General features: G+C 47.0%; 1 protein-coding gene across 3 annotated transcripts in view; it reads left to right on the plus strand.

The window, feature by feature from the left end:
• The first annotated feature begins 358 nt into the window (after window positions 1-358).
• Window positions 359-26,243, plus strand: part of LOC8029494 (tudor domain-containing 6) — a 61,644-nt gene continuing 35,759 nt past the window's right edge. The window contains exons 1-3 of one of the 3 annotated variants that reach the window (XM_040218420.3): window positions 359-725; window positions 20,043-20,157; window positions 24,455-24,721. In XM_040218420.3, the coding sequence (XP_040074354.2) occupies window positions 20,044-20,157; window positions 24,455-24,721 (381 nt within the window). In that variant the 5' untranslated portion in view covers window positions 359-725; window position 20,043. Of the gene's footprint in view, window positions 726-13,257; window positions 13,539-14,368; window positions 14,613-20,042; window positions 20,158-24,454; window positions 24,722-26,243 lie in introns of those variants that run through there. The other 2 variants (XM_040218421.3, XM_029980322.4) reach the window with 2 other exon arrangements.

A 26,243-nucleotide genomic window follows, 5' to 3' on the forward strand; every position in this document is an offset into this window, starting at 1 on the left:
ATAAACAAAGCACTCTTTGCTGGCTAACCCTGTATTTATTATTTCATTGTCGCTGCGTGACCTCGCGTTGCGGTTATGGCTTTTAGCTTTGCGGTCTCGGGGAGCGGGGGGGGGGGGGGGGGGGGGGGGGGGGGGGGGGGGGGGGACGTGACAAAAGATTTAAGGGCCCCGGGTGCCAGATGGCCTAGCTACGCCACTGGCGGTAGTACAAGTTAAAGAGCAATAATTAAGTAATACAGTGATACATTTACAGAACAGAAAACAAAGTTTTGACTGTTTATTTTAAACAATATAATTCCGAAGTTTACGAGTGCTACATAATCTTAGATCTACGTATACGCAAACTTCACGACCTATAGGGTGCGCACTGGCTCCTATCAAAATGGCTGCCATTTGAATGATCGTCGTAGAACAGTAGCACGAAGGGGTTGTGTGTGTGTTTATACAGTCTAGAACTTGGTCTGCCTCACAGGGGCGACGAGTCTCCTGCAGCTGTAGATGAGAAATTTAGCCAGTGCGGGACAGCCGCTAGCCTGGGGTCTTTAACGTGCATCACGCAGTAGTGATACACGACCGCACGCCGGTACGATGCTCATCCAGATCGAGACGGGCAGGGGTGGGGCTCGAACCCAGGATCCCTGGGTTCTGCAGCGCGAGCTTTCGCTCCACGTGCTCCGAGCTGGTGTGCGCTAGACCACTCGGCCACCGATCTGGGTCTGCGATGCGTAAGTCATTCCAGTTTTGCTGTATACGCGCAGTATTGGAGCCTTACTTCATATTTTCACGACAGGAAGGTGTAGGCAAGCACTTTTATTATGAATTCAATCATCCAGGAGCCAGGGAGCGCAATTCTCACACCGCGGTACCACCATCGCTGAAGTAACCATGGACGGCGTAACCGCGCCCGTGAGAAAGAGCATCGTCGATGTGTAGGCGCCGTCGGTCTCCCACTGGGTGTTAGGATGAAACGCATTCGACGTCGAGATCACGCTATGCGCGCACGTAAGGCAGCACGTAGAAAATAACGTTACTGAACGAAGAATGGACACGCTGGTGGTGCGACCAAGCATTTTGTGCAGCGCGACCGCGGTAATGTGTTTAGTTCCAGCGCTGTTCTGTGTGTGATCGTGTGACGCCCGAGTCCCACTATACAAAGACAAACAGAAACAATCGACGCCGACAAGACTCAGGTACGCCCAATATGCACGCGATGGTACTACCTTTGGCAGACTTGCAGTCTCTCGGTGCTCGTGAATGCAAGCGCAAGTGATCGCAAGCCTGCCAAAGATACCGCGTGCATGATGCACGTATTTGAGGCCTGTCGGTGTGTGTTGTTTCTGTTTGTCTCTGTATAGTCCGTTCAACCTGAGACTGCATCCTGTGTATACAAGCGCGAGAACACGACGTTGAGGCTTTGAAACGTTCTTCCGCAGAAGGAGCACTCGCGCTAGAATGTATACGTCTCAAAGCCAGGAGCGCACGTTCTAAATCCCAGTTCAGCCAGCGCTCGCTCGCCAGCCAGAAAGTGTCAGTGCATGACGCACGAACAAAGCAATGAACGCACCCTCCCACGAGTTTATGTAAAAGTTTATAGGGAGTATTCTCTGGCGGCCATAGCTGTGTGCACGAACGTTGAGCACGTGCTGATGTTGACCTTCCAGAGTTCTTGCGCAATGTGCATTCCGCATCATCAAGATTGGTGGTCTTTGCAGCCTATTGATGTGAGCTCTTTCTGAGCATGCGGTCTAAAAAGCGTCCCCAAATATGACGGCCAGTGAATACCCCCTATAGTGGGACTCGGGCATTATGGTTTATGCGAGACAGCGCGTCGCATTACCACCAGATTTTTAAGTCAACCACAACGAAATATCACCGAAACGTCGCACCAGTCCATTCGCGTCATGTCGCATGATCGTCCACGCTATTTTTTTTTGTCTCTCATGCTGAATATGCCCAATATTATAGGAACATTATTTGATATATACTTGTATATTGGCGGAAAGTGTTATTAAATTGAATATACACAATTGAAAACGGTTAGCCTTTCATAACTTAGGTATTCAATAAAACATTTTCTTTTCTTTATGCTCAATTTGCATAAAATACAAACAATCGACTGACTTCCGGAGAGCAAGTAACTATGCCACAAAATTTACGTGATACCATTTATCCGGGTTTGCGCCTGGAACCATTTCGTCCGGGGACGTTTTGACCGGGACCATTTTGTCCGGCAACATTTCCTTGACACCTTCCTATAAATTTAGTGTCGGAGCATGCAAAATTTATTTCCGACATATATTTCAAGTGCGTTTACTTTCCGAGTATGGAATGGAGCGTGCGGAAGCACGGTTTAGCAGTATCGCGGTACAATTGTACCGGGATAGTATTTCGGAAATATATATCGTATTTGTTTCTGTAGTGCAGTACAATTGTTCGAGCGTATTTTGTATTTTTGTTTCCAAATACATTTCCGGGTGTATTCCTGGTACCGGATCTGAGGGTGATATATCTCGTTACGATTTTTTGAGGGGTCGTTGCACTCCAAACAGCTGAAGCGGAACATTTCTTTTTCTTTTTGCTTGAGTGAGGTGGAGAGTGCTTTGAGGGGGATTCTCAGGCTTTGTTACCGTGCTGACCAAGGTTTGTTCGGGACGTTTCGTCTCTGACCATACCCAACCCTTGTTTCTACTCTGCAAGGTGGTCGGCTATAATTCCAAAAGCTAAAGAAGTTGCCGGCACGAGCTTTAGAAGTTCAAGTTTCGTTGTTCAAGTCCAATCAATGGATGTAAGGACACCGGTTCATTACACCGTGACATCGTCAGAATATTGCTAAAAATCATACCCGGATGGGAGAAAAGTATAGGGACGCCTCGACTTGATTTGGAAAAATTCCTTGCAGGGCCCCTTTAAAGGGGCTTTGCAAGGACTTTTTTACAAGTTATTAATTTGTACCGAACCTGAGCACACTGAACGTAGTAACTTAATGAAACTTTTCTTTTCTCGAATTTCGCTTTATTTTAAAAGTTATAGGCAAACTAAAATTACAAAACAAGCAAAAAAAAAAAAAAAAACACCTTCATGACGTCCTTGGTCGCTTGAGTGGCCGTGATCTAGAGGAGGGGTAATAAGCCCAGCGAGCGCTCACTGCATGCTGCAGCACTCCGTGTCGACGGCTTGAGAGGGCGCCACTAAAGCATGTTCTGGATAGGCTGTATGAAGCGGGCAGCCAGGGCGGCTCGCAGTGCATTTGCTGCGCGATTACACACTAATTCGGCATGACACTTCATTGGCCACAAGCGACAGCAAGCACGGGGTAAACGTCAGTTCAGAACGGGAGCCACTTCGCGCTGCCATACCGCCAAACGGTCAAACCGCAAGCCAAACCTACTCGCCGAAGGCTTTCGGAACGCTCGGAACCGGTCAGATCGTCAAACCCGTATACGACCGCAGCGCTGCCGGGTACCTTTCTACGCCCGCCGCTCGTCGGTGCTTTATTCCACTACGCCTTTCTAGTATGCGCCGCCTTTTACATCGCTTGGTGGCGGGTATGTCGACGGGTCATTTCTTCTTTCCGAACTTTATAAACTGCATTTGTTTCTTTTTTTATCTAAAATATTGAACAAAAAGTACTTTCATAAATAATTGAAACGGTTCGCGCCACTTATATCTTGTATTTCGACTAAAAAGAAGCTTTCAGCGCCTGTGATCAATAGTAAGCCCAGGACCAAAGACTTCACATATCGTGCGCTTTCGGCACCGCGGGTCGCCCCCGTTCATGTTATTGAATTTTCTTCGAAACAAAATCCTGGCTACGCCACTGCGTCATGTGCTGTAGTTTTGGCACCGGGCATTTCGGTACATGCTTGGTTGGTATGGTAAGCTATCAAGTAAGAAATGTTCGTTCCAGGAACTTGTTTATATATAAGGAGATTTTTGGTATTTAAACTTTTTGGTGGGAAGCAGACATCAGATTACGTTCTAATTAAAAAGTTACCGGGAAATATATGCCAATATATTACTATTTTTATAAACGGAAGGGTAGCATGTTTTGGCAATCTTAACATTTGACGAAAAAAAAATTCCTAAGTTTTGTTTTTATAAAGTTGACGAGTCCTTATATTTTGAGCTTTATATTTTCTTCACTAGAATTCTAATCAAAATAAATGTTTCCAACCAAATGAAAAGTTTGGCCCTTTTGGTGTGTGTGTGTGTTTTTTTTAATAAGTTTACAAACAAAAACGTTTTTAATTATTTGCATAATAGACTACCAAAGTAAATTTCTTGCTTCGTTTAGGCGCGGCAAGTCTTTTCAATTTTATGGATACTTTGCAGCGTAAACGCCAATGCAAGAACGTTCTAGGAAGCTTAGCCACAAAGAGTAGATATTCCGAAAGAATCAAATATATAATGAGCAACAACGCTTAATCATAGCTACAAAAGAAATGTGGAAAGTAATATATTAAAATTCGGGGCCTTTACTCCCCAATCCTTATGTAACCCAATCCCACAAACACTTTGATCGCAGTTTTACCGCTGCCTGACGTCCCTCCTGTCACCTTTTGCTTTCACCTCCACGGGAGCGCAGCTCGCGCTGAACCACGAGCAGAACATAGAGAGCCTAGATTGAAGAGAGGGTCCATCTCAAACTTCGGGGAGCGTTTGCAATTTAATGGCGGACACCTCCTGCGGCGATCGTGCGCATGCGCTGCGTTTCGCGTGGTAAGGAGGGAGAGCAGAAGGTAAGCCGGAGATGTTTTCAGATGATCAACGTTTTCGTCACCTCGTCGCAGCTTGTATCGCAAACCCGGCCCATAAACCACGTGACCCCGATAGAGCAGTTGGAGACTCTCTGTAGTACAGGCTCTCTAGCAGATGATGATGATGATCCGCCTTTTTCCTTTGTAGCGGGCGAGCTCAGAACTTCGGGACAACTTTTCTTGGCAATGCAGTGGAAGGTACATGCCCGCGTCCCCTCTCTTATTTTGAGTGTGCGCGGGCTTGCGGGGAGAGGAGGAGAGCCCGCGCACACTCAAAATGGGAGAGGGGACGCGGGCCTGTACCTTCCACTGCATTGCCAAGAAAAGTTGTCGCGGAATATAACGAAATCTAAAAAAAAAAAAAAAGAAAAGCCTAAGATATATTTTTTTTTTTTTCTTACTGCTGCTTGGATGGATGGATGGATGGATCTGGCTAAACCCTGTGAATCGGGCGGTGGCTTGCGCCACCTAGCCAACATTATAAATCTAATTATATGTTTTGAATTCCAAGATTAAATCTCACCCCTGCCTCGATTTTAGCCACCAGTCTGATAACCTCCGCTTGGTTATTTCTTACTGCTGAGATGCACTGCCACCTCTCGGCAGGAATGCAAACCAGTACGAAATCCAGGCGTGCGATTGTACTCGCGGGTGACGTTTTACTGAAAGAGGGCAAGAGAGAAAAGGGGAAAGGGCTACCGGCGCCTAGCCCCTCGCTGGGTCGGTAGAAAGAGTGAAAATCCCGGATGAGAGGCTTCGCCGGTGTTGGGTGTCTGCAGCAGTGTCCGAACTTCGTTCGCGCTTTCTTCACTGTTTTAAACTCGCAAACTTAATAGAACCACGGGCTTGGACGGCGACAATCCCCCGGTCATCGGGACACCATTGCTCGGTCATAGGGTGCACAAATAACGACAGAAAACGTCGAATACTGTCCGAGGACCTATGCAGCTTGCACGGAATCCGGCAAGGCGAGAGCGGCTGTCGCTTTCCACATGACTCCGATCCCCGGCGGCAGTGGGTTTCGTCCGTAAAGCGAAAAAAAAACTTTTCCCCAAAGTCATTCTCTCGACCAGGGATGAGCAGTATTTCAAATACAAGTATTTGAAATACGTACTTTAAATACTTTGTGTATTTTGCATTTGTATTTAATTACAAATTGGGTAATGTATTTGACGTGTGTATTTAAATACTAAATCGTGGGTATTTCAAATACAATTGTAATTAAATACAATTTTGTGGGCGAAAATACATCCCTCAAATTTATTGTCACTGTCCAGAGCAGGAAGAAAACTACGTTCAGCACCGAATGCAGTGTCTCTCAACCAAGCACAAGCGTTTAGTGACTTTGTGATTACGGTGCTAGTCCAGGGCAAGAATAGTGACAAAATCGACGTTCACCGGCAGACTGGCTAAATAAGTGCCTGTGACAACTTGTGATGCTTTCCAGCCCGATTTCCATTCATATATATGGGGGAAGGCGGAAGGATTCATCGGCGTCCAGTCGACGACCAGACTGGTGCGGCTAAGCCTAAAGGAGGGCGTCACTTTAGAACGCATTCCGCACCAGTTGAGGATTGCTGGTGGCAACGTTCTGGTCGTGATTCCGGGACGTGATCCCTTATGTCTACGCTGCAAAGGTACGGGACACATTCGACGAGAGTGTCGCGTACCGCGATGCGACGAATGCCATCGCTTTGGACATGAACGAGACAACTGCGTCCGTACCTACGCTACAGTGACGCAGGAAGTGGTGGCGGATGGAGATGGTGTCCTCAACATGGACGAGGAAGAGGCAGAGGAGGCCGCAAGGGACGTCGAAACTGAGGTTTCCGCCACAGTCGGTGCGAAAGAGGCCCCGGTCGATGAACTGAAAGAAGTGCACCCTCCACAGTTGCAGCCCGAGGGGGACGCCATGAAATTCGACCATGCGCAAGCGTCGAGCAGCAGCCCTGTCATATCGAGCGACGTCCAAATGTCTATATCAAAAGACGTAGAGGCCATCCAAGCTCTGGAATCAAAAGACACGAACCAGGTCAGTTTGAGCGACGACAACTCCGACCTTAGCGACGCCAGTGAAACGTGCATCATGCGGCCAGGGGAAGCATCAGCACGCTCTGAGTTCAAGTGGCACAAGAACACCACACGGAAGGAGCGCTTTAACCCGAAGCCGCGCATCCCGACGGAAGAGCGACGTCGGCCGGCCCTTCCGTAGGTCACTTCTTTTTTGTTTTTCTCTCTGCTCACTACTCATCTCTGGAAAGTGTCCTCGTCGCATGACTTTACCAGCACCCCCTTTTCCACAATATGCGAGCCCTTAAGTTTGCAACCCTCAATTGTGTAAGTCTTCTGGCGAGAAGAAGAAAGCAATGGGTGCTGGATACGATTCTGCGCGAGCGGGTTGATGTCGCTTTCTTGCAAGAGACCAAGATTGCCACAGACGGTCAAGTGGAGGAGTTGACGCGCTTTTTTGATCGTCACTTCGTCATCTTCCTGTCGAGGGCATTTGGACAGAGCGGAGGAACGGCGATAATGATTCGCAAGAAGAAAAACATCGCAATCTGCCCCGATTGGGAGGGAGACAGAAACGGACGGGTGTGCGCTGTAGAAATGCTGCACTGCGGACAGCTTCACAGGCTTGTATCTGCGTATGCACCTAATGACGCGACTGAGCGACGGGACTTTTTCAAAAATCTTCGCCAGTATCTCGACACACCTTGTCGAACGATCCTCGCTGGTGATTTTAATTGTGTGCTGGCCGAGAGGGATTGCTCAAAGCGGCTGAGAGCGGACGTCAGCCGGCTGGAACTGCGAAAACTGCTCCGCGACTTCGACCTGGTGGATGCTAAGGACAACGAGAAAACAGCCGACCCAACGTACACGCATTGGCAAGGAAATTGCCATGCTCGACTGGATCGTATTTACCTCTCGGGAGAATTTTCAGCAATGACGCCTGTGCTAGAAGTCCTACCCTTGGCGTTCTCGGACCACGCTCTGGTCACGGTAACGCTGGGCAGACCCGTGCCGCGAACCCGGAAGTCCTCTTGGTGGAGTAGCTGGAAGCTAAACGAAAGCCTCATCGAAGACGAACAACTGCGCACGCAGATAAAGGAGCTTCTCGAGGGCAAAACGGGACCTGTGCCCATGAACGCGGTAACCTGGGAGGAGCTGAAAGAGGACGTCAAGCTCAAAGCGTTCCGGCACAGCCAGGAAAAAGCGGCGCGCGAAAGGGCGGAAAAGCGCCGCTTGATGAAGACCCTGGAAATCCTCATCGCAGAGGAAAATCGTTCCCCGGGACTCTTCAGTCAAGATATCCGCGATTGCAAAGGCAATATTCTGGAGCTTCTCGAGAAGGAGTACCGCGGTGCCATGGTCCGAAGCAGAACGCTGTTCCTCGAGAGAGATGAAGAGCCGAGCAAAATATTCAAGACGAAGGAACGCCAGCACGCTTCACGCAACAAGATCGGGAAGCTCCAAGTAGGCGACGTCAAGGTTACCCGGCAAGAGGAAATCGAAGACGCGTTTTTGCAGGCCTACACCGACCTGTTCACGAGAGTGGAGGACGACGGCGTTCTCCAGACTACTGGAGTGGCGCTGCCCAAGATATCCCCAAAGGTCCGAAAACAAATGAACCGGAAAATAACGGCATCAGAGGTCGAGGAAGCCATCAAGGAATTAGCTCCGCGCAAATCGCCAGGAGTGGACGGACTCGGTAGCCAGTTCTACAAGACGTTCTCAGCCCAGCTGTGTCCTATCCTACGAGACGTGTACGCCGACGTACTGAAGCGAGGACTGCTGCCACCATCCATGCGACAGGCGGTAACGGTGCTCATCCAGAAGAAAAACTCAAAGGGTACCCCGAAGGTCGACCATTTCCGGCCCATCAGTCTGCTAACAAGCGACTATAAAATCCTAGCCAAGATTCTGGCAAAGCGGCTGGAGTGGGGTCTACGGGACGTCGTCGGAGAGCATCAGGCCTACGGCATCAAGAGACGGACCATCAGCACCAACCTGCACGCGATGCGAATCGTGTGCGAGGCAGCGCAGGTGTTGAAGGTTCCAGTGGCAGTGCTTCAGGTAGATCTGAGCAAAGCCTTCGACCGGGTTCGCCATTCGTTCCTCTTCCGGCTCATGGAGGAGTGTGGGATCGGGGTGCGACTGCTACGATATGTGCAGCTGTGCTACCGTGACATCACGACGCGGCTCCTGGTCAACGGCAACAGGACGGCTCCCATTGCAGTTACCCGATCCGTGCGACAAGGCTGCCCGATGTCGCCAATTCTGTTCGCATTGTACCTGGAACCGTTGTGCAGGGCCATTATCGGTGACGCGAGCATTCGTGGGCTGTCCCTAGCGTCGGGTACGCTTAAAGTGCTCGCCTACGCAGATGACGTCACGGTGTTGTGCTCGTCAAGGATGCAAGTGCGCGCTGTAACCCAACACATCGCAGACTTCTGCAGTGTCTCGGGTGCGGCGATGAACACAGACAAATCTGTCAGAGCCTGGCTTGGAGACTGGGACTTGAAACCGGAGCAGTTCCTCGGTGTCACCTGGACGACGAGCGTTTCGAATTACCTAGGGCTCAGTTTGACCGCAGAGAAACTGAGTGGCCGATGCGGTGGTTTGGACATTAATCGCCTCAGAAGTAAGGTGCTTGACTGGCATGCTAGGGAACTCTCTTTGTTCAATCGCGCATTTATTTGTAACTCTGTTTTTTTCCCGACCGTTTGGTACGCGGCACAAGTGTTGCCGTGCTCCCAAAGTGACGTGGCGAAGGTGCATCGATTTTTCGCAACGTTCATCTGGGACTCGGGTTTTGAACGTATGAGGCGTGACAACCTATTTGTAAGCCAGAAGAAAGGAGGGTTGGGCCTTGTCAACGTAGAACTAAAGCTGAAAGTACAGCGTTTCCTATTTTTCCGCGATCAAGGCAATCCTCTCGTGATTTCTGCGTTTAAGGAGCTGGGAGGAAGCGTTTTGGGGCCGCGGCTCAAGGGGGACACTGGAGACTTCCGAGCACGTGCTCTGAAGTTTTACCAGGAAACAGCAGCGGCGAAGGAATTTTTCCGAGCCCGCTTTTCCGACGAGTACCTGCAGAAAGTTAAAAAGAAATCTCTATACTGGGACACAGTTGATTTGCTCATACCGCCCCCACTCTATCGCAGCTTTCCGGGAAGTGTGGATAAATCGGATGTATATCGTCGCTTACGTAGATACCCTGTCAGAACGGCAGTCAAGAATTTTTTCCTACGCTTCCATTTCGAAGTACTGCCGGTCAAGACGTGGCTGGTTAAAAAAGGTTTCTTTGAACCGTGGTCAACAAATTGTGCGTTGTGTCCGTTTCCCGAAACACTTGAACATGTGTTTTTGTACTGTACGAATGCGGAGCTTTTTTGGGCAGAGCTTCGAGCAGTGCTGCAGATAGATCTTTACGTAGAGTGGAAGAGCGCGAAATTTCTGCTTTTCGGCGACAGTGCACAGAGTAGGGCATGGGAGCTGCTGGCACTCCTCGGTCTATATGCGCTGTGGCGGTCGAGGACGGATCACTTGGAGGTCCGAGAGGGATCCAAGCCCGCCTGGCAACACTTCTGCGACGGCTTTCTGTACGTGAGCAGCCTTCTTGAGGCGACGGAACAACAAGGGCTTGAATGTTGGTCGCTATTTGGAACGCGTATGCATAACCGCGCTCTAAAGGCTCAGTGGTAAACAAGGATTCCCGGGCCGCTGCGCGAGTGGCTGCTTGGGGTGCATGTGACGCTACAGAGAAATGATTGAGCGACATACATTTTGAATTTGTGTGTGAATCGCGGTCCTCGCCTGACAGACAGTGCTCACTGACATGATAAGTGTATGGCAACCAATGTGATCATTTTAAAACTTTGTAAATAAACATACTTCTAATTTAAAAAAAAAAAAAAAAAAAAAAAAAGGGGATCGGTGGTTGAGTGGGCTGAAGCGCACACCCAGCTCGACGCGCGTGGAGCGAAAGCTCGCGCTGCAGAACCCAGGGATCCTGGGTTCGAGCCCCACCCCTGCCCGTTTCGATCTGGATGAGCATCGACCGGCGTGCGGTCGTGTATCACTACTGCGTGGTGCACGTTAAAGACCCCAGGCTAGCGGTTGTACTGCACTGGCTAAATTGCTCATCTACAGTGTAAACCAGTGTCGCCCCTACTGGCAGGCCAACCTTACGCTGTATAAATCACTCAAACGTCCAATTTGACTTTTTTTTTTCCATTCATATTTTTGCCTGGAACATTCTAAATGCGCGGGTAGTCCAGATTTTCGTAACTGGTCCGAGTTGCAACAATAAAAAATTCTCTAGCTAGTGCTGCGCGTCTTGGTTGTCTCGGTTCTTTGTTGGTCTATATAAAATGTTCTCGACAAAAAAAGCTGCTTGAAGCTCTGTACTTTTTTTCACCTATTACGTCCAAGCAGATTACATTTTTTTGTGATTATATTTCTATTACGTTACTAGAATCTCGCACACTAACTCCCGAGTGTGCGGTGAAACATTAAAATGAGATACCCAGAAACCCGTTGCAGGTGCCCTGAAGTCGCTGACGCAAATTTTGAGGAATGTATTTGGAAAAATATTTGGAGGAAAACCAAGTACATTTCGTTGTATTTGTATCTTGTACTTAAATGCTCTTTTGGAAATGTAATTAGGTTTGTAATTAAATACATTTTTGACGAAGTATTTTGTATTTGTATTTCGATACATATTTGCATGTATTTTCCCCAAAGCCATTCTCTCGACTGTGCTCGGGACATTTTGGCAATGCACTGAGGTCCTGTCTGTAGATTCTTTCTGGAATCGCAGTGATGTCTGCCCCCGTGTCTATCTTGAAAGATATTGGAGCTGTCTGGACTGTCAGTACAATCCTCCATCCGCCTTCCTCGGCTGATTCTATGACTCCAAGAAAGGCGGGCTCTTCGGCTTTGACTTCTCTAACTGTCATGAAGCTGCGGCAAACTTGTCCACAATGTCCTTTTCTTTTTTTTTTTTTTTTTTTTTTGCACTTGTCTTAGGTAGCTTGTTTAACGGGACATTTATTTCGTGAATGAGGACTTCGGTAGGGTGACCATATTCCTCAAGGTAGAAAACCGGACATCCCAACCGGGGGGGGGGGGGGGGGGGGGGGGGGGGGTCATTGTTTTAGAGATTAAGATTAGAAGAAACAATTTAATGAAATAACTGTCTTTATTTCAAAACGTCATCATATCGCACTAAACTTTACTCTCTGGGTAAATATCTCCCGCCTGCGTGTACGCCGCTTCTCGACGATAGTATGCGGCTGCACATTAAAAAAACTATCAACCCACCTGGCCCCACCGTACAACCAGCAAGCCAAGCTAACCCAAGCCGCCGGAAAGGGAGTCGCATTCTATTTAGTTGAGCAATGTTTCGTCGACAAGATTAGTTTTTTTTTTTTTTTTCTTCTTCTTCAGTGTTCATTGTAAAAAATAAATGTAAATATTGCCAAATGCACAACAAAAATGTTCGAAAAAAATATAAAGTTAGCACAGTCTCTGGATTGAACCTGGGTCCGCTGCGAATGAAGCAGGCACCTTACCACTAATCTACGCTACCTTTTCCCTTTTTTTTATTGCAAATTGAAGCTTTTGGTAACCATTCGTTTTATACCAGACCCACCAAGTTTAGCGTCGTGCGTATAGCCATTGTAAGATATACTTGTAACGAGTAGGCATAGTTTCGGTTTGGTGCCAATTTCGAAACTATGCAGTCCTGCGAAAACGGGACATGATTCCTTATTGGGATAAAAAGACGGGACGGCAGAAGGGGACTTCAAAAACGGGACTGTCCCGGCCAAAACGGGACGTCTGGTCACCCTAGACTTCGGCCACACAACGGACACGTTTCTTTAGTAGCCTCTTTGGAAGATCTTCTCGCATTCACCTTGCGCGTCGGTGGTGACGCCGCGGACACTCGATTGAGACTGGACTCCGATGACTCTTGCACTCGCGAATCAAACTTGGTCCTCTCGTAAGTTACGTTCCTTCGAACGATGAAATGCTCTTCGAACGCATTTCGTACTGCGTCTTACTGCTGCATTTGTGACTCTGTCAGCTTCAGCGAGAGAAGAATGGCTTCGGCTCTTGTCTCCCATGCTGTAGACCAAGGCGCTGACCTGTTCGGAACCGCATTTTGCTTGGAGTCCACCCACCACTCGAAAGCGCACGAACCTCCGAATCCACTGGGGCCAGTCCCCTGACTTGGAAAAGTTGAACTCTTCCGATGGATGGCATGCGAAGAGTGGAGCCGGTTCACGCGGAAAGAACAAAAACACAGAAAATATACGAGGGACAGCCGCCATGGCGATCTGAACATCAGGTTCTTGAGAACTGCCGTCTTCTGTTGCCATCGGTTCGCAGGCGTCGTCCTGGTACACTTCTTACTGAAGTCCTCTCAGGGCGAACGTCCATAACCAGTCGCTGCAACCATGTTGTGTTAGCATGGGGGCAAGAACGCAACCCTTCCCTCTCAAGCCCAGAAAAAGTGTTCTTTACGTCGTCGTCCTCAAGCAGCCACCCCACTCTCGGCACGCGATAACACGCGTAGCCTGGCTTACTGAACAACAACGATGTCGGGGAACGGAGTGCCGACACTCTAACCGCAGCTTATTTTAGTGGCTCTAAGCGCCACGATACGCTCGCCTTTATTTGCCTATCATCATCGATGGCAGCACGAGCATTGCTACATGCAATGGCGTTCTAAAAGGAGCAGACCGAGGACCCTGGAAGACTGGTGACACGCAGACCGTGAGTGCCACCTCGAACCACTTTTGAATGCCTCACTTTGACATGAATAACGATTTAAACGTGTCACTGCAGGGAAGGGTTGCTTACGATACGTGGCGCCTTTATGAAAGGATGATATCTGAACCGCATATGTCAGTCTGTTTGGATCATGTAGTACGGTAGGGCATTCGAACGAGTCATAACATCACTCGAGATATACATAAGCAGTTCACCACTAATTTCAGCCTCCGCGCGATTAAAAATTTTATCTCCATGTCGCCAAAATCAAGTTTGAGCAGAACACCGTTCTCTCTAGCTCGGGTACGTTGCAAACCTGTTTTCTCTTGTCCGTTATCTTCACCAGATTAAACACTGCAGTACTGCATTGTGTTTTTTTTTTTTTTTTTTTTTTTTTTTTTTTTTTAGCAAGGTTACGGTTGGCATCGGCTTTTTTAGTCGAACTTGATCGTGCGACTGTATAAATATTTCAGGTGAATTAAGTAAATCACGCATATCCTCCCATCCAACCACGACTGCAGGAAAATCACGCACTGAATCAACGACGTAGGTAGGCGAGAAATCAGAGGAACGCGCACAAATTTGCCGCTTATTTCGCGCAAGTCGAAGTAGGTGAGTAGGTTGCGGGCCTTGAAAGCTCCCTCACTCCTGAATGTGGCGCGAACAAAAAAGAGTGACGCGGCTATTACTGTCACTAATAATTTATGAAACTTATATTAAATAAATTAACACGCCATTTACTCACTCAAACTCATATGTTAGCATTGTGGCCAAAACGGAGCGAATTTAGCAGTTTTATGCCTTTGCAGTTTGGCGTATGAACACAAGCAACCGCTGTAATCAGTTCGGCTCATTCAGTGGTCGGTCTGGCGTGTGTCGTCGGTGTCGTGTTCTCTCTTGGCGTTTTTCTGCTGTCACATGGCAGTAGGCGCGGCGTCTTTGTGTTGTCGAGTCAAGAAAGACGCATTCTGTGTTTCAAAATGACGCAAGCATTGTGAAAACAGTGAGGTCTCCCAACTAAAGGAACTGTCACTACCTGGCGCCAGGTTGATTGAACCAAATTAATCACAAACTTAGGTAAGCACGTGCATTCTGTGTGTGTAGCAGGGTAGGTTGCAAAACAGCTTTGTTCCTTTCGACGTTTCTTTTTGGTCTGCGTATTAGCACGACTGACTTTGCGAGAGTTGTGAACCAAATGTTTTTGTGAAGAGATTCCCGAACGCTTTGAGAATAGCGTTCCGTACTAACTGTGTTGTTTTCAAAACACCCAAATCACTTGACGAAGGGCTGGCAAGTATTTAAGCGTTTCGATGCTCCTACGTGAGAATGTGTCAGCTCACTTCCGGTTTTTTAGCGCTCGAAACGTCAGGCACACAATACCTATTTGTTCTGTGCAACAGCGCACACTTTATGTGAGATGTTTTCTCAGACGTTTCTTCTATCTATTCCTCATTGTGACTGGGCTACTCGTAGGTCTAACTTGTCGAATAAGCCAATTCGTCATGGGAAACTCGCCGAAGGGCAATTTTTATTTAGCTTCTGTACCCCATATGAATGCATTATATGATCGATTCGTGTGGACTGCATTCTGTCTGCTTTCTGTACAAAGGGAGCCAAAGAAATATAAGGTCTAAAGACTAAAGGAAACAAGGAACAGCTACAGTGAAATGGCCTTCACCTGGAATGCCCAATTCGACAAACTGCCCTTTGGTAGGTTTCCCCTTTTGATGAGTTGTCCTTTTTATCAGTGGACCTATGATGAGTTGTCCTATCTAACGAGTTGGCCTTTGACCAATTGGCGCTTGACGAGTTGGCCTTTGACCAATTGGCGCTTGACGAGTTGACCGGACCCCTCGCAGGTACGATATAATATTTCATATCATATCATACCTCCGTGAACGCGGCAGGAGAAGTCCTGAAGCCCGATTTTGCTCGCAATTTTCATTTGCGACATCACTCATGTTGCAAAAGAAGCGTGGATGAAAGCTGCAGTGTCCAACATTGAAACTCTAAATTGCAAGCTGAATTGCATCATGAATACCCGGCAAAACGAGTAGATGATTGCCACCGATCACAGCAGTCAGCAGCACCTTGTATATAGTTTACACCGAGCTTGTTTACAAGTCTTGGTAGGCCTACATTTACATCGCATCACAGTTACCATGTCTATGTTGCGTAGAATGTCGGTTGACATGGTCTACTATTGGTTGTTGACATTCGAATGTAAACACAGTGGGAACATAGTAGTCTGAGTGGTCCACACCTCTTGACGGTGCTCCTGTGTTCGTGTTGGAACATTACTAATAAATTGTGCATACAAGCTTCCAAAAATTTACCTGTTGCAGAGGGCATTCCGCGTAGGTGACTGTGCTCCGATGGCATTTATTAGTTCATTCTTGCATATCCACGTTCTCGGACGAATCGGATTGCAAGAAACACACGAGAACTGACTGACACCCTTCCCAGCTCTTTCGGTGCAGCTCCGGTCTACAGAACGCTATGGCACTTGGACGAAGAGGCAGGTTTCTATTGTTTGCTGCCAAAACATCATAGCGATGTCTGGCACGACTAGCATTTTTTGCCCACAGCCCAGACTGAAATTGTGCTCAAAATACCACTGCCACGGCATGACATAAAAAGTTAAGTTGGTATAAATAAATTATCGTCTGCTGCCAGAATCAACATGGTCAACATCAGTCATCGGAAAACTAGATTTTCTTGTTTCCCCAGTTCAAGAGGATGTCCTAGAGCTTTGGGAACATTTTGTAGCTAGGCGACTGTCAAAACCTTGGGGCGCATGGAAATTTGAGAAAAGCACTTTCCAAAGGCCAGGATCAGGCTTGTGGGAACCGCTATTTCTAAATTTCCACCTGTCATGTGGCTCTGGGGCCGTTGGATAGCAGCACCTCTAAAGCTGTTGCTACTTTAGTATAGGGAGTATTCACTGGCAGCAATAGCTGAGCCCCTCTCTGCTGAGTGTGTGCTGCCAGTGAGCTTCCTCTGTGCTTGCACACACCATCGAGGTTGCCGGTGTTGGCAGCCTATAAGTGTGAGCTCGTTCCGTGCACACCCAGTAGTCAGCGCCATACATTGGCAAACCTCACTCATGGGGGCCCTCACTCACCCTCACTTACCCTCATCTTCACAGGTGAGGTGAGGGTGAGTGAGTTTCTGAACCAGGAAATTTCATGAGTGTGAGGATGAGTGAGGGCCGTTAGGGGTTTGAGGGCCATGAGGGCGGTGAGTGGCGTGAGGGCCATGAGTACATGAGGGCCGAGAGGGCGATGAGTGCATGAGTGGTGTGAGGGCCATGAGTGCGTGAGGGCGGTGAGTGCTTGAGGCCCCATTCAGATGGTGCAACTTTCTCAGCAATTTTGGTGTTGATGGCGGGTTGTTCTCTAGCTTTTCCTAGATCGACACAAATTGCTGAGATTGGGTTCGGCTCAAAATAAGCGAGCAACTCGGAGCAATTCGAAGACATTTGAAGCGGCTGCATCCAATCAGGGACGCAATATTTTCACGTGATACCTCCCGCTGGTGATGATGACAACGAAAGACTTGGTTCTGGTTTGAAATTGATCGTTTTTGGAAATAAACTGTTTCAGAAAGGTGCATTAGTATTCTTAACGAGATTCAGATGCATAAAAACACGTTTATAGCGTGTAATTATGTGTCTAAATAGTGCAAGAAAAATAAAATTTCATGATGATGATGGCAAATTGCAGCAATTGGTTGCTGCATGTGAACGCGAGTGGCCCGTGTTGCTGGTGTTGCGACGTCAAGTTTCTGGGCGAAAGTGCCCCATCCGAAGCTGGCCTGAGAGGCATGAGGGCCATGCGTGTGAGGGGCGTAAGGGGTGTGAGGGCCATGAGTGCGTGAGGGCAATGAGTGTGTGGGGCAGTGAGGGGCGCGAGGCCATGAGGGAGTGAGTGGCGTGAGGGTGGTGAATGGCATGAGGACCATGAGTGCGTGAGGGCCGTAAGGTTCAGTAAGGGTGAGTGAAGGGCTGAAGGTGAGCGAAACTGTGAGGATGAGGGGCTGAAGGTGAGTAGCTGTGAGGGTGAGTGTAGCTGTGAAGGTGAGGGTGAGTGAGGGGGATCTAAAATGCTGACCTCTGGTCAGCGCACTCAAATATGGCGTTCAGTGGATACGGACGAAAAGGCCAATTGAGATTGCACATTTGCATAGATGTATCTTTTTGGGAGAGACAACTGAACATTTTTTGGATTGACTAAGCTGTCACGGTTTCCACGCGGGCTGCTGTTTCCCAGTCTTCTTTGGTTGAGATCTGAGGATGGTCAGCTCTTTCTGTTCTCACTCCAGACTTTTAACATGAATTGCTTGTTTGGCAAGGGTAACTTGTGAAAACTTAAAGGGGCCCTGCAATCATATTTAAGCGTCTACCTTTTTTGCGGTTTCCACGTCTTTTGGGGTTCGGGCAAGCCAGCGGGCACGGAGAGAGTAACTAAATATCAGTGCGTTATATTTTAACCGGACGACGCAGAAACCTCCTCCACTGACGAGGGCGACCTGCGGTACCGAAAGCACGCAAATTGTGACGTCTTTGGTCCTGGGCTTACTACTGGTCAGAGACGCTAAAAGCCTCTTTTTAGTCGAAATACAAAATATAAGTGGTGCGAACCGTTTCAGTTATTCATAAAAGTAGTTTTTGTTCAGTATTTTAGATCAGAAAAGAAACAAATGCAGTTTATAAAGTACGTAAACAAGAAATGACCCGTCGACACACCCGCCACCAAGCCGTGGAAAAGGTTGCGCATACTAGAAAGGAATAGTGGGATCAGGCGCCGACACGGAGAGGACCCGGATGTACGCGGCGGCGCTGCGGTCGTATGGACAGAAGGATCCGACCGGCTCCGAGCGTTCCGAAGGCCTTCGGCGATAAGCTTTGTCTTGCGGTTTGGACGTCTCGCGGTATGGCAGCGCGAAGAGGCTCCCATTCTGAACTGATCTTTACCCCGTGTTTGCTGTCGTTTGTGGCCAATGAAGTGGCATGCCGAATTACTGTTTAATCGCACAGCAAATGCAATGAGAACCGCTCTGGCCGCCCGTTGCATACGGCCTATCCAGAACATGCTTTAGTAGCGCCGTCGACACGGAGTGCGGCAGCTCTGAGTGCTCGCGATGAGCCCACTAAGCCTCCTCTAGTTCGCGGCCACTCAAGCAACCAAGGACGTCATGAGGGAGGTTATTTTTTGCGCTTTTTTGTAATTTTAATTTGCCTATAACTTTTAAAATAAAGCGAATTTCGAGAAAAGAAACGTTTCATTAAGTTACTACGTTCAGTGCGCTCAGGTTCGTTGCAAATTACAAACCAGTAAAAAATCCTTGCAGGGCCCCTTTAAGACCCAAAAGCAAAATACAGAAGTGTTACGACATATAGAATATGGTGTCACCACCGCAGCAGAACTCCCTCATCAATGGCGCCTCGACCTGGATGAGCATTTTGCCAGTATATGGTCGTTTAGTGCTACTGCAGAATGAAGACCCCAGGCTAGTAGTTGTACTGCACTGGCTAAATTTCTAACCTGTAGCGTAAGCCAGTGTCGCCATACTTCAAAGGCACTGGTTTAAAGGCACCTTACTTAAACTAAACGAAAACATTTTTTTTTTTTTAAAGGGGCACTGACACCCCAAAGGTCGTATTTATTTTTATTGTCTAAAACGATGCAAGTTGCAGCCATAGACACGCAAAAAAAAACGCATCGCGAAAAAAAAATTTCCCGCGCGCACGCGCGCCTTTTTATTTTTGGCGTTTGATTTTCCCGCCTCTCGCCTCCTCGCTTCTTTTGATCGGTGACGTCAAAAATCAGGAAATTTAGAAGCTTTGTAGGCGGCATCTTTATAAAATTTAATGACGGCAATCCTAAAACATGTTTTTTAACGCAATTGCAAACGCACTACGGCCCTTCTTTTTGAAATACCAAAAATCGGGAGTTCGTTGTGGTGCCGTCTCCTGGATTTGTATCCTCCAACGGAAAACAGGCGACACCGCTCAAAACCGGTCCGCCGCAACGCCGGCGCTAGCCGGCGCTCGCTCCTTTCCTCCTCGCTTTGGGTCGCCATGGCAACAGCAGGGAGTGGTGACAGGAAAGGAGACTCTCAGGTCTCCGCAATTTTTGACGTCAAGGCACCGGCGCCGATCGCGCGGGAACTTCGAATTCGGCATTTGGAAATTGTTTTTTTACTTCACGAATACTGAATTCCCAAATTTCAAATTTTGAGGGTAATGTCCCGGCATCGTTTTCGACCGTTTCGGATAATAAAAAAATATGATTTTGATGTGTCAGTGCCCCTTTAAGGTGACGTTTTTTTTTTTTTTGTTGGCTGGCATAAGCAATTATGTGACGGTAGCGACAGCCAATTTCACTCTCTTGTAAACTTGCGGTATGAGTCTCGGTACAAAAACGATGGTGCCAAGATTTACTGACTGAAAAACATTCTGTGTTTTACTGTTTTGTCAAGTGTGACCATCATACTTTGTTTCAGGATGGCGAACCTCCGGGCTTTTGACAAAGGCCAAGAGGAATTGCAAGACCGGCTCAAGAAGCTTCACGAGGAAAAACATCTCATTGTGAACCTGTTGGAACGTCTCCTCAGCCGGGTAAGTCTCAATGCAGGGGACTTAACCCTTTGCGGTCAGGTAGCCTGACCAACTTGACGATGGTTGCGGTCAGATATTATTTTGCTTGCATTAGCTAGGAGAAAGAAAAAATACTGCAGCGTACAGAGGTAACAAGAAATATTTATTTTCACAGTGCTTCTGCATTCCCGTGCTCTGTTTCTCTCCTGCCTCCTTGCATCTTTCGATCGCTGCACACTGCGCAGTCTTTGCTGGTACGTTCTTGGAGCTTGTATATGAAGTGCTGCCTTCCATTTAATCTCTCCTCAGTGTCGGATTGTGATGCCCGCCCTCTTTTCTTGGGTCGCATTCAAAAGTTCCCGACCAACTGTTCGATCAGCTTACGGCGGTACTGGAGGTGCCTTTGCCCCTTCAGTCCCTGAACAGCCTGTTGCATCTGCATTAGCAAAAGGCTATTGACGATGGCAAGGATCCAGAAGAAAAGCTTTCTCCACCACTTGAGGGACTTGTGGCAGAACGCGTAACTCGCGCAGTAGTGGTCGGCCCGATCAACAGCTTCCATGTTCTCTGTATAGTCACAAATGACTACTGGCTTGTCCAGTGTCACAGCATGGCCGTGTTCTTGCCACAGGCTTCGTCGAGGGATTCTGTGCTGAGCTCAGCACGGCAACTTGGCGCTTATCTTGCCAAGCCAGGGCCAAGTATGAGTCTCCCTTCCAATATGTTGCCACGTTACCCTTTTTCCTCTTCTTTAGCTGCTGGGGCATCTGCTTACTGTTGGTCATGACAGTGCCAGTGAGCAAAGTGTCCTGAGAGAGCAACTCCTCAGCATGTTGTGGGGACTTATAAAACTTGTCCATATAGAGGTGTTACTTGCTTGCGTGTGAAGCGCATTGCACTTTTTGTTGATCGAGGAGGTGCAGGACGATCCGACACGTGAAGGAGAGGTCTGGCTGGCAGAGGCTCTCTGGTTGTTGTGCTACCGTAGAAGGGCTCAAATGCTGACATGTAGCCTGTTCCATAGTCGGCGAGTACATAGACACGGAGGTCCCACTTCGTTGGTTTCTGCAGGTTGTAGCATTTGAATGAGACCCTGCTCTTGAAGCCAACTGTACTCTCATCGACACAGATTTTCGGGCCGGGCTTGGAATGCTCAGGCACTTTGTGTCGATGCAGTTTACAATGTTTCTCACCTTGCTACCACCTGCCGGCTTATGTGAGGGACCTTGCGGAGGTGGAGATACGTGCAGCATCCAAAATATCTAGAGAAATCTTGTGCGAGTGAACACGGCTGAAAAAAATGGCATCTTCTTCAAAATTTCTTGGCTGAAGTAATCCTTGATGTCTAGCTTGGGATTGAGGGCCATATTCATGAGAAGACCGAAGAAAGCCTTCAATTCTTCTACAAAAACGTCTTCCAAACTTTTCCATATTGAACTTTCCATATCCATAGCGAGTGAATTCATGGATGAAATTTTCTCGTGGGCATGCCGGTTTGTTTCTTGCACGATTTCTCCAATGAGTTCATCCGTAAAAAATAACTGGAAAAAGTTCGGAGCCGAGATTTGACAATCCAGCCTGTGGTGTAGGGTTGCTAACGGTGAACGCCACACCAGGGAAGTCTGGGAGATCGTCTGTGTAGGCGGTCCTTGAGGACAACGCCAGCGCACGTGGTGGAAAGGGTCCAGTGTTCTTGTCTTGTACACTCACTTCTTTGTCACTACTGTGACTGCAGTCAGCAGTGGATGTCTCATCGTCGTTTGATGTATGCACATAATTGTCCTCTTGCTGAAGTCATCACTCTCCACGAAATCACACGAGGAGTTCCCATAAAAGGAGTGTAGCGCAAACGCTGCCATACTTTTTTCCAGCCAGCGAAATATGAAGCGTCCTGTGCCTCCGTTGCTTACGAGCGCTTCTGCCCTCTATAGAAAAAAAAACAAAAAAACTCAAACTATAGAAACAATGAAGTGTTAAAGAAACATGCTGAGAGATGGCGCCACCTATCCAGCCAAAAGGAACGGAGGAATAAGTTTAAACGAGAGCGGGAGTCACGTGTCGGGCGACATCCGACAACTGACCGGAAACGCGTTTCTCCAATGCCGGGCCACGCCTGACCCATGACCGCAAAGGGTTAAAAGGGCAACTCCGCTCAGTTCCGAAGATTTTGGGATAATGAGTGCTTTCGCATTAAAAAGTTCTAGTAAAAGACACTACGTCGTTTGCTTCGCAAAAAATGGGATATATATTTTTAAATCTAATTTTAAACACGAGCAGAAATCGAAACCTATACTTCGGCTTCATCCGGCAACTTCGGCCTCGGGCCGCCAAGTATATGGCCATCATGTGGTACGATATGTCACGTGATCCTCTCTGCAACGACGGGCGGGAGTGGGGCGGGCGTTTGCCAGGCGCAAGTGTCGTCTGCACCACACTCTTTGCCACATTTTGGTGTCTACGACATTCAATGACGTCTGCACAATTGCGGCATAAGTCTTCGCACATGTTGTCTTTAGTGTAGACGAAACTCCGAGAGGCGATAATCACGAACGGTGAGACTACAATGCTGACATCATCCGCTACGGTCGCCCGGAGAAGTAAAAACAAACAAAAGAGGGCAATGGAGATGACGTTTAGCTCAATGTTGGCTATGCCCATACCATAGCCTTGATTGCACTGTTGGTTGCGCCTGAAGTCGCTCGCTCGAGCCAGCCGATTTCGGCAACTTGGCGAGTTGCAAAGTTTGCCGGACCGTTAAGAAACATTTAGACAGAACTGCGTAGTAATATTTGACGTGTGGTCTTCCTAGGCGATACTGAAAAGGACTGCATTGTTTTTTCAAAACCAAAAATGAAGTGGAGTTGCCCTTTAAGTATTTTTTCTCAAGATTCCTCTAGCTACAATGCTGCTATTTTTTTGCATTAGGAAATGCAGAAAGTGCAGAATATATTGCTTTGTGCTGCAATTATGGTACCTCACTGCACCATATGTGTTGGTGACCATTTTAGGATAGTTTTGTGCCCACTTTTACTCTTTGTGATGTGCTGTGAAACTGTCTCAAAAAGTTCTACCATGGCAGCTTCCGCGGATCGCTCGTACACCTCAGTCGAGCACTTTGTTGCTGTTTAAAAAATGCATTTGATATATTTTCAGTATCAGTGAGGTATTCTATAATCACTCTTGCTTCTTATTACTGCAGTTTGTTTGCATACAATTTGTTGTTCAACTTTTGCGAACTATGTTGTATGCCATTGTTCTTTCTGCAAACTCAAACCCGGGGGTTCCAAAGTGTTGAAAATCTTCAAACTTTTAAACTTATTATCTTGAGCGATTGTATAACTTCTCAACTTCTAAACTTGTATTGCAACAATCTATGATGGTTGTACTTTTTATTCAGTTTACTGGAGATTTTATGAATCTTGAGCTTGCAAAATCCAGAAGTTTGACAAGCTTTGAACCACACCTAGGATAATCAGTTCAAGGGTGAATCAAATGCTACCATATTTAGCCTCCAAACCATGCTTCAACCAGAATGTACTGCACTCGTTTTGAACACTTAGCACCTGCTGAAAATTACCAATGTCCATGCTCACGTTGGAGTAACATGAATTTGTGACCATCAAAAATCGAAGTATGATCGGTGTCATAGAAGGCGGATTCCAAGCTCCAATAACAGGTCAAGCCTCCAAGCCAGCTTGCAGGCTGGCAATAGCAATGGCTTTAGCAGCTTGCCTTTGTCCTTGAATTGGAGTGTACAGCACTGTATGCTTGAATTTTGGTGTACATAGCTCACATGTTGGCTTTGAAATGAATTAATATGTTGTATATAAATTTGAAACTTATTTGAAGGTGGAATTGAGATTCAAAGACTTTGAACTTGGTGAGCTTGAACTTGAGAAAACTTCTGAATCTGTCTTTCAATTTGTTTCGCTTGAACCTCAAAGAAATTTGAAACCGTCAATTTCAGAAATCTCTAAAGCTTAAAACTTTGCGAATCCATGGTGTTTGAAAGTTTCATATCCATGATGTTTGAAAGTTTCATACATCTCGAATTTGGACCTTCTGCGAGGTTAGAAATTTGAAAGCCTTTTATAATTCGAATCTCAAGATCTCGACGTCTCTAATTGATTCTAAATAATTAAAACTGGGATGAAGAGTTCTGTGTCTATTTTTCTTTCTCGTCTTAGGGTTTTGGTTGTTTCCCAACCTGCTTGGCTGCGTTATTTTACTTATTGTTTATACAATCTTGGGGGGAAAAAATGGGTGGACTTACCCTTTAAATTAAAGCCAATTTGAATTGTTTCCATGCTCATTGCAGATGGACGAGATGGTGGGCCATGTGGCAGGCATATCGAACATCAACCAGTTTCTCTGTCAGTTCATGAATGCAACGAGCACAATGGAGCAAATGTTCCTCAAGCTTTTCAAGATTCATGTGCTCCTCACTGAAGAAACCTACGTGGACACCGAGCACAGAGTGAACCACATGGCCATCACTTATGCAATCCACCAGAATGACTGCAGCGGTAGCTCGGAACTCTCAGTGCTCCCAGCGAAGGAAGTATATCACTGCTTGTCACTAGGAGTGAGTATGAACTTTCTTATTTCAGCCACAATTATTTATATTTGCACTGCTGCCTAATGTACCATTAGTCATTGTGTTATTTTTTACTTAGATTTGAAGTTGAGCTCTTTCAAATTCTTATCTTCCCTCAACAAAGTTCAAAGATCATTTCCGCCAGCTGCTTTCGTTATGCCGCCGCTGCTGGCATGCATTGTGGGAACTATAGTCTTTCTGCACACGTGGCAACCTTGCTGCAGTTCTCTGCGAGCAGGGCATGAGATGGCTCGAGCTGTCTTGTGCACTGGCGTCTGCCTCCTGTGCATTACATTTATGGCGGCATCGGGCATGCTGGAACACTCATTGAGATCAGTCTATTGACACATTGCTGGATGATACAGACATGAAACATTGGAAACCAGATATCTACAGAAGTAGCTGGTCACCTGTGTTGATTTTTTAATTTTTACCTTAGTCACCAGTTCGGTATTTAGCTCCAGATTTAGTTGTTACTTAAATTTTTCCTGACCATGAGAAAAGTAGCAGTTTTCAAAGTGCAAACACTTTTATTTTCCAGACTAACTTGTGTATGGAGCAAAATGACACATTAAAATGTGGCCAATTAATTATTCTTTCAAAAGAAACAGGTTGTGAAAAAAAAATGTTTTCAAATTTTATTTCTTAAAAATACAATGTATGTGCTGAAGGCATATAAACACCAAAACCTTTACAGCTATGTCAAATTAAATGACAATTAAGAATAATTCCAAATATAAGAAATGTGCCCCTCACCCATGGCTATTACTTCTGAAGGTTAGTGTAGTACTCTGACGTCTATTTTTGGTTCATTGGAGAGTTAACCTCCATAACGTGTGCTTTTCAACAAAGGAATGCTTACATTTGTAAAACGAAGATAGTACACCTTCCATCCTCTGCAGAATGCTTTCCTTGTGTTCGACCTTGGTTTTGTCGTAGTCTTGATCGCAGTTCCCTCATATTTAGAATATTGGTGCACCTTGTTGGTAACATGAAACATGCACACCGGCTCGGGGCAGCCTTGGAAACATAGTGCCGCTTAGCGACAACCATCTGTTAAGCAATGCCTATAACATCATTCAAAGAGTCCCCAGAGCTCTTGAGGTCTAAAAAATATGCCACAATACAGTTGAATGATGTAAATAATGTGATTTTTGTCACGGAGACTGATCAGGGTGTCTAGCAACCAGGAAAACCGGAAATTGTTAGGGTAATTTTAATTGCCGGGAAAAATCAGGGAATTGTCAGGTAAATTGTCAAAAAGCGAGACCAGCCAGGGAAAATGAGCCGGAAACGCCATCGTGTGCCCTGAGCAAAGAGCACTTGGGGGCAGAAAAATAAGCAATAAATTCTGCTTAGAGAGAAGCGCGGGCTCTGCTCACTCGATGTAGTGTGCTCCCCGATGGAAAGGGAACAGCCAAAAAATCCAGTCCAAGCCTTGGATTGGATTGTGGTCGTGACACTAGGCTAGATCCAATTAGAGCTACTAGATTTAGTAACAAATGGGAAA

This window comes from Ixodes scapularis, unplaced genomic scaffold (genome assembly GCF_016920785.2).
Source record: "Ixodes scapularis isolate PalLabHiFi unplaced genomic scaffold, ASM1692078v2 PGA_scaffold3__209_contigs__length_174095766, whole genome shotgun sequence".
Lineage (NCBI taxonomy): Eukaryota > Metazoa > Arthropoda > Arachnida > Ixodida > Ixodidae > Ixodes > Ixodes scapularis.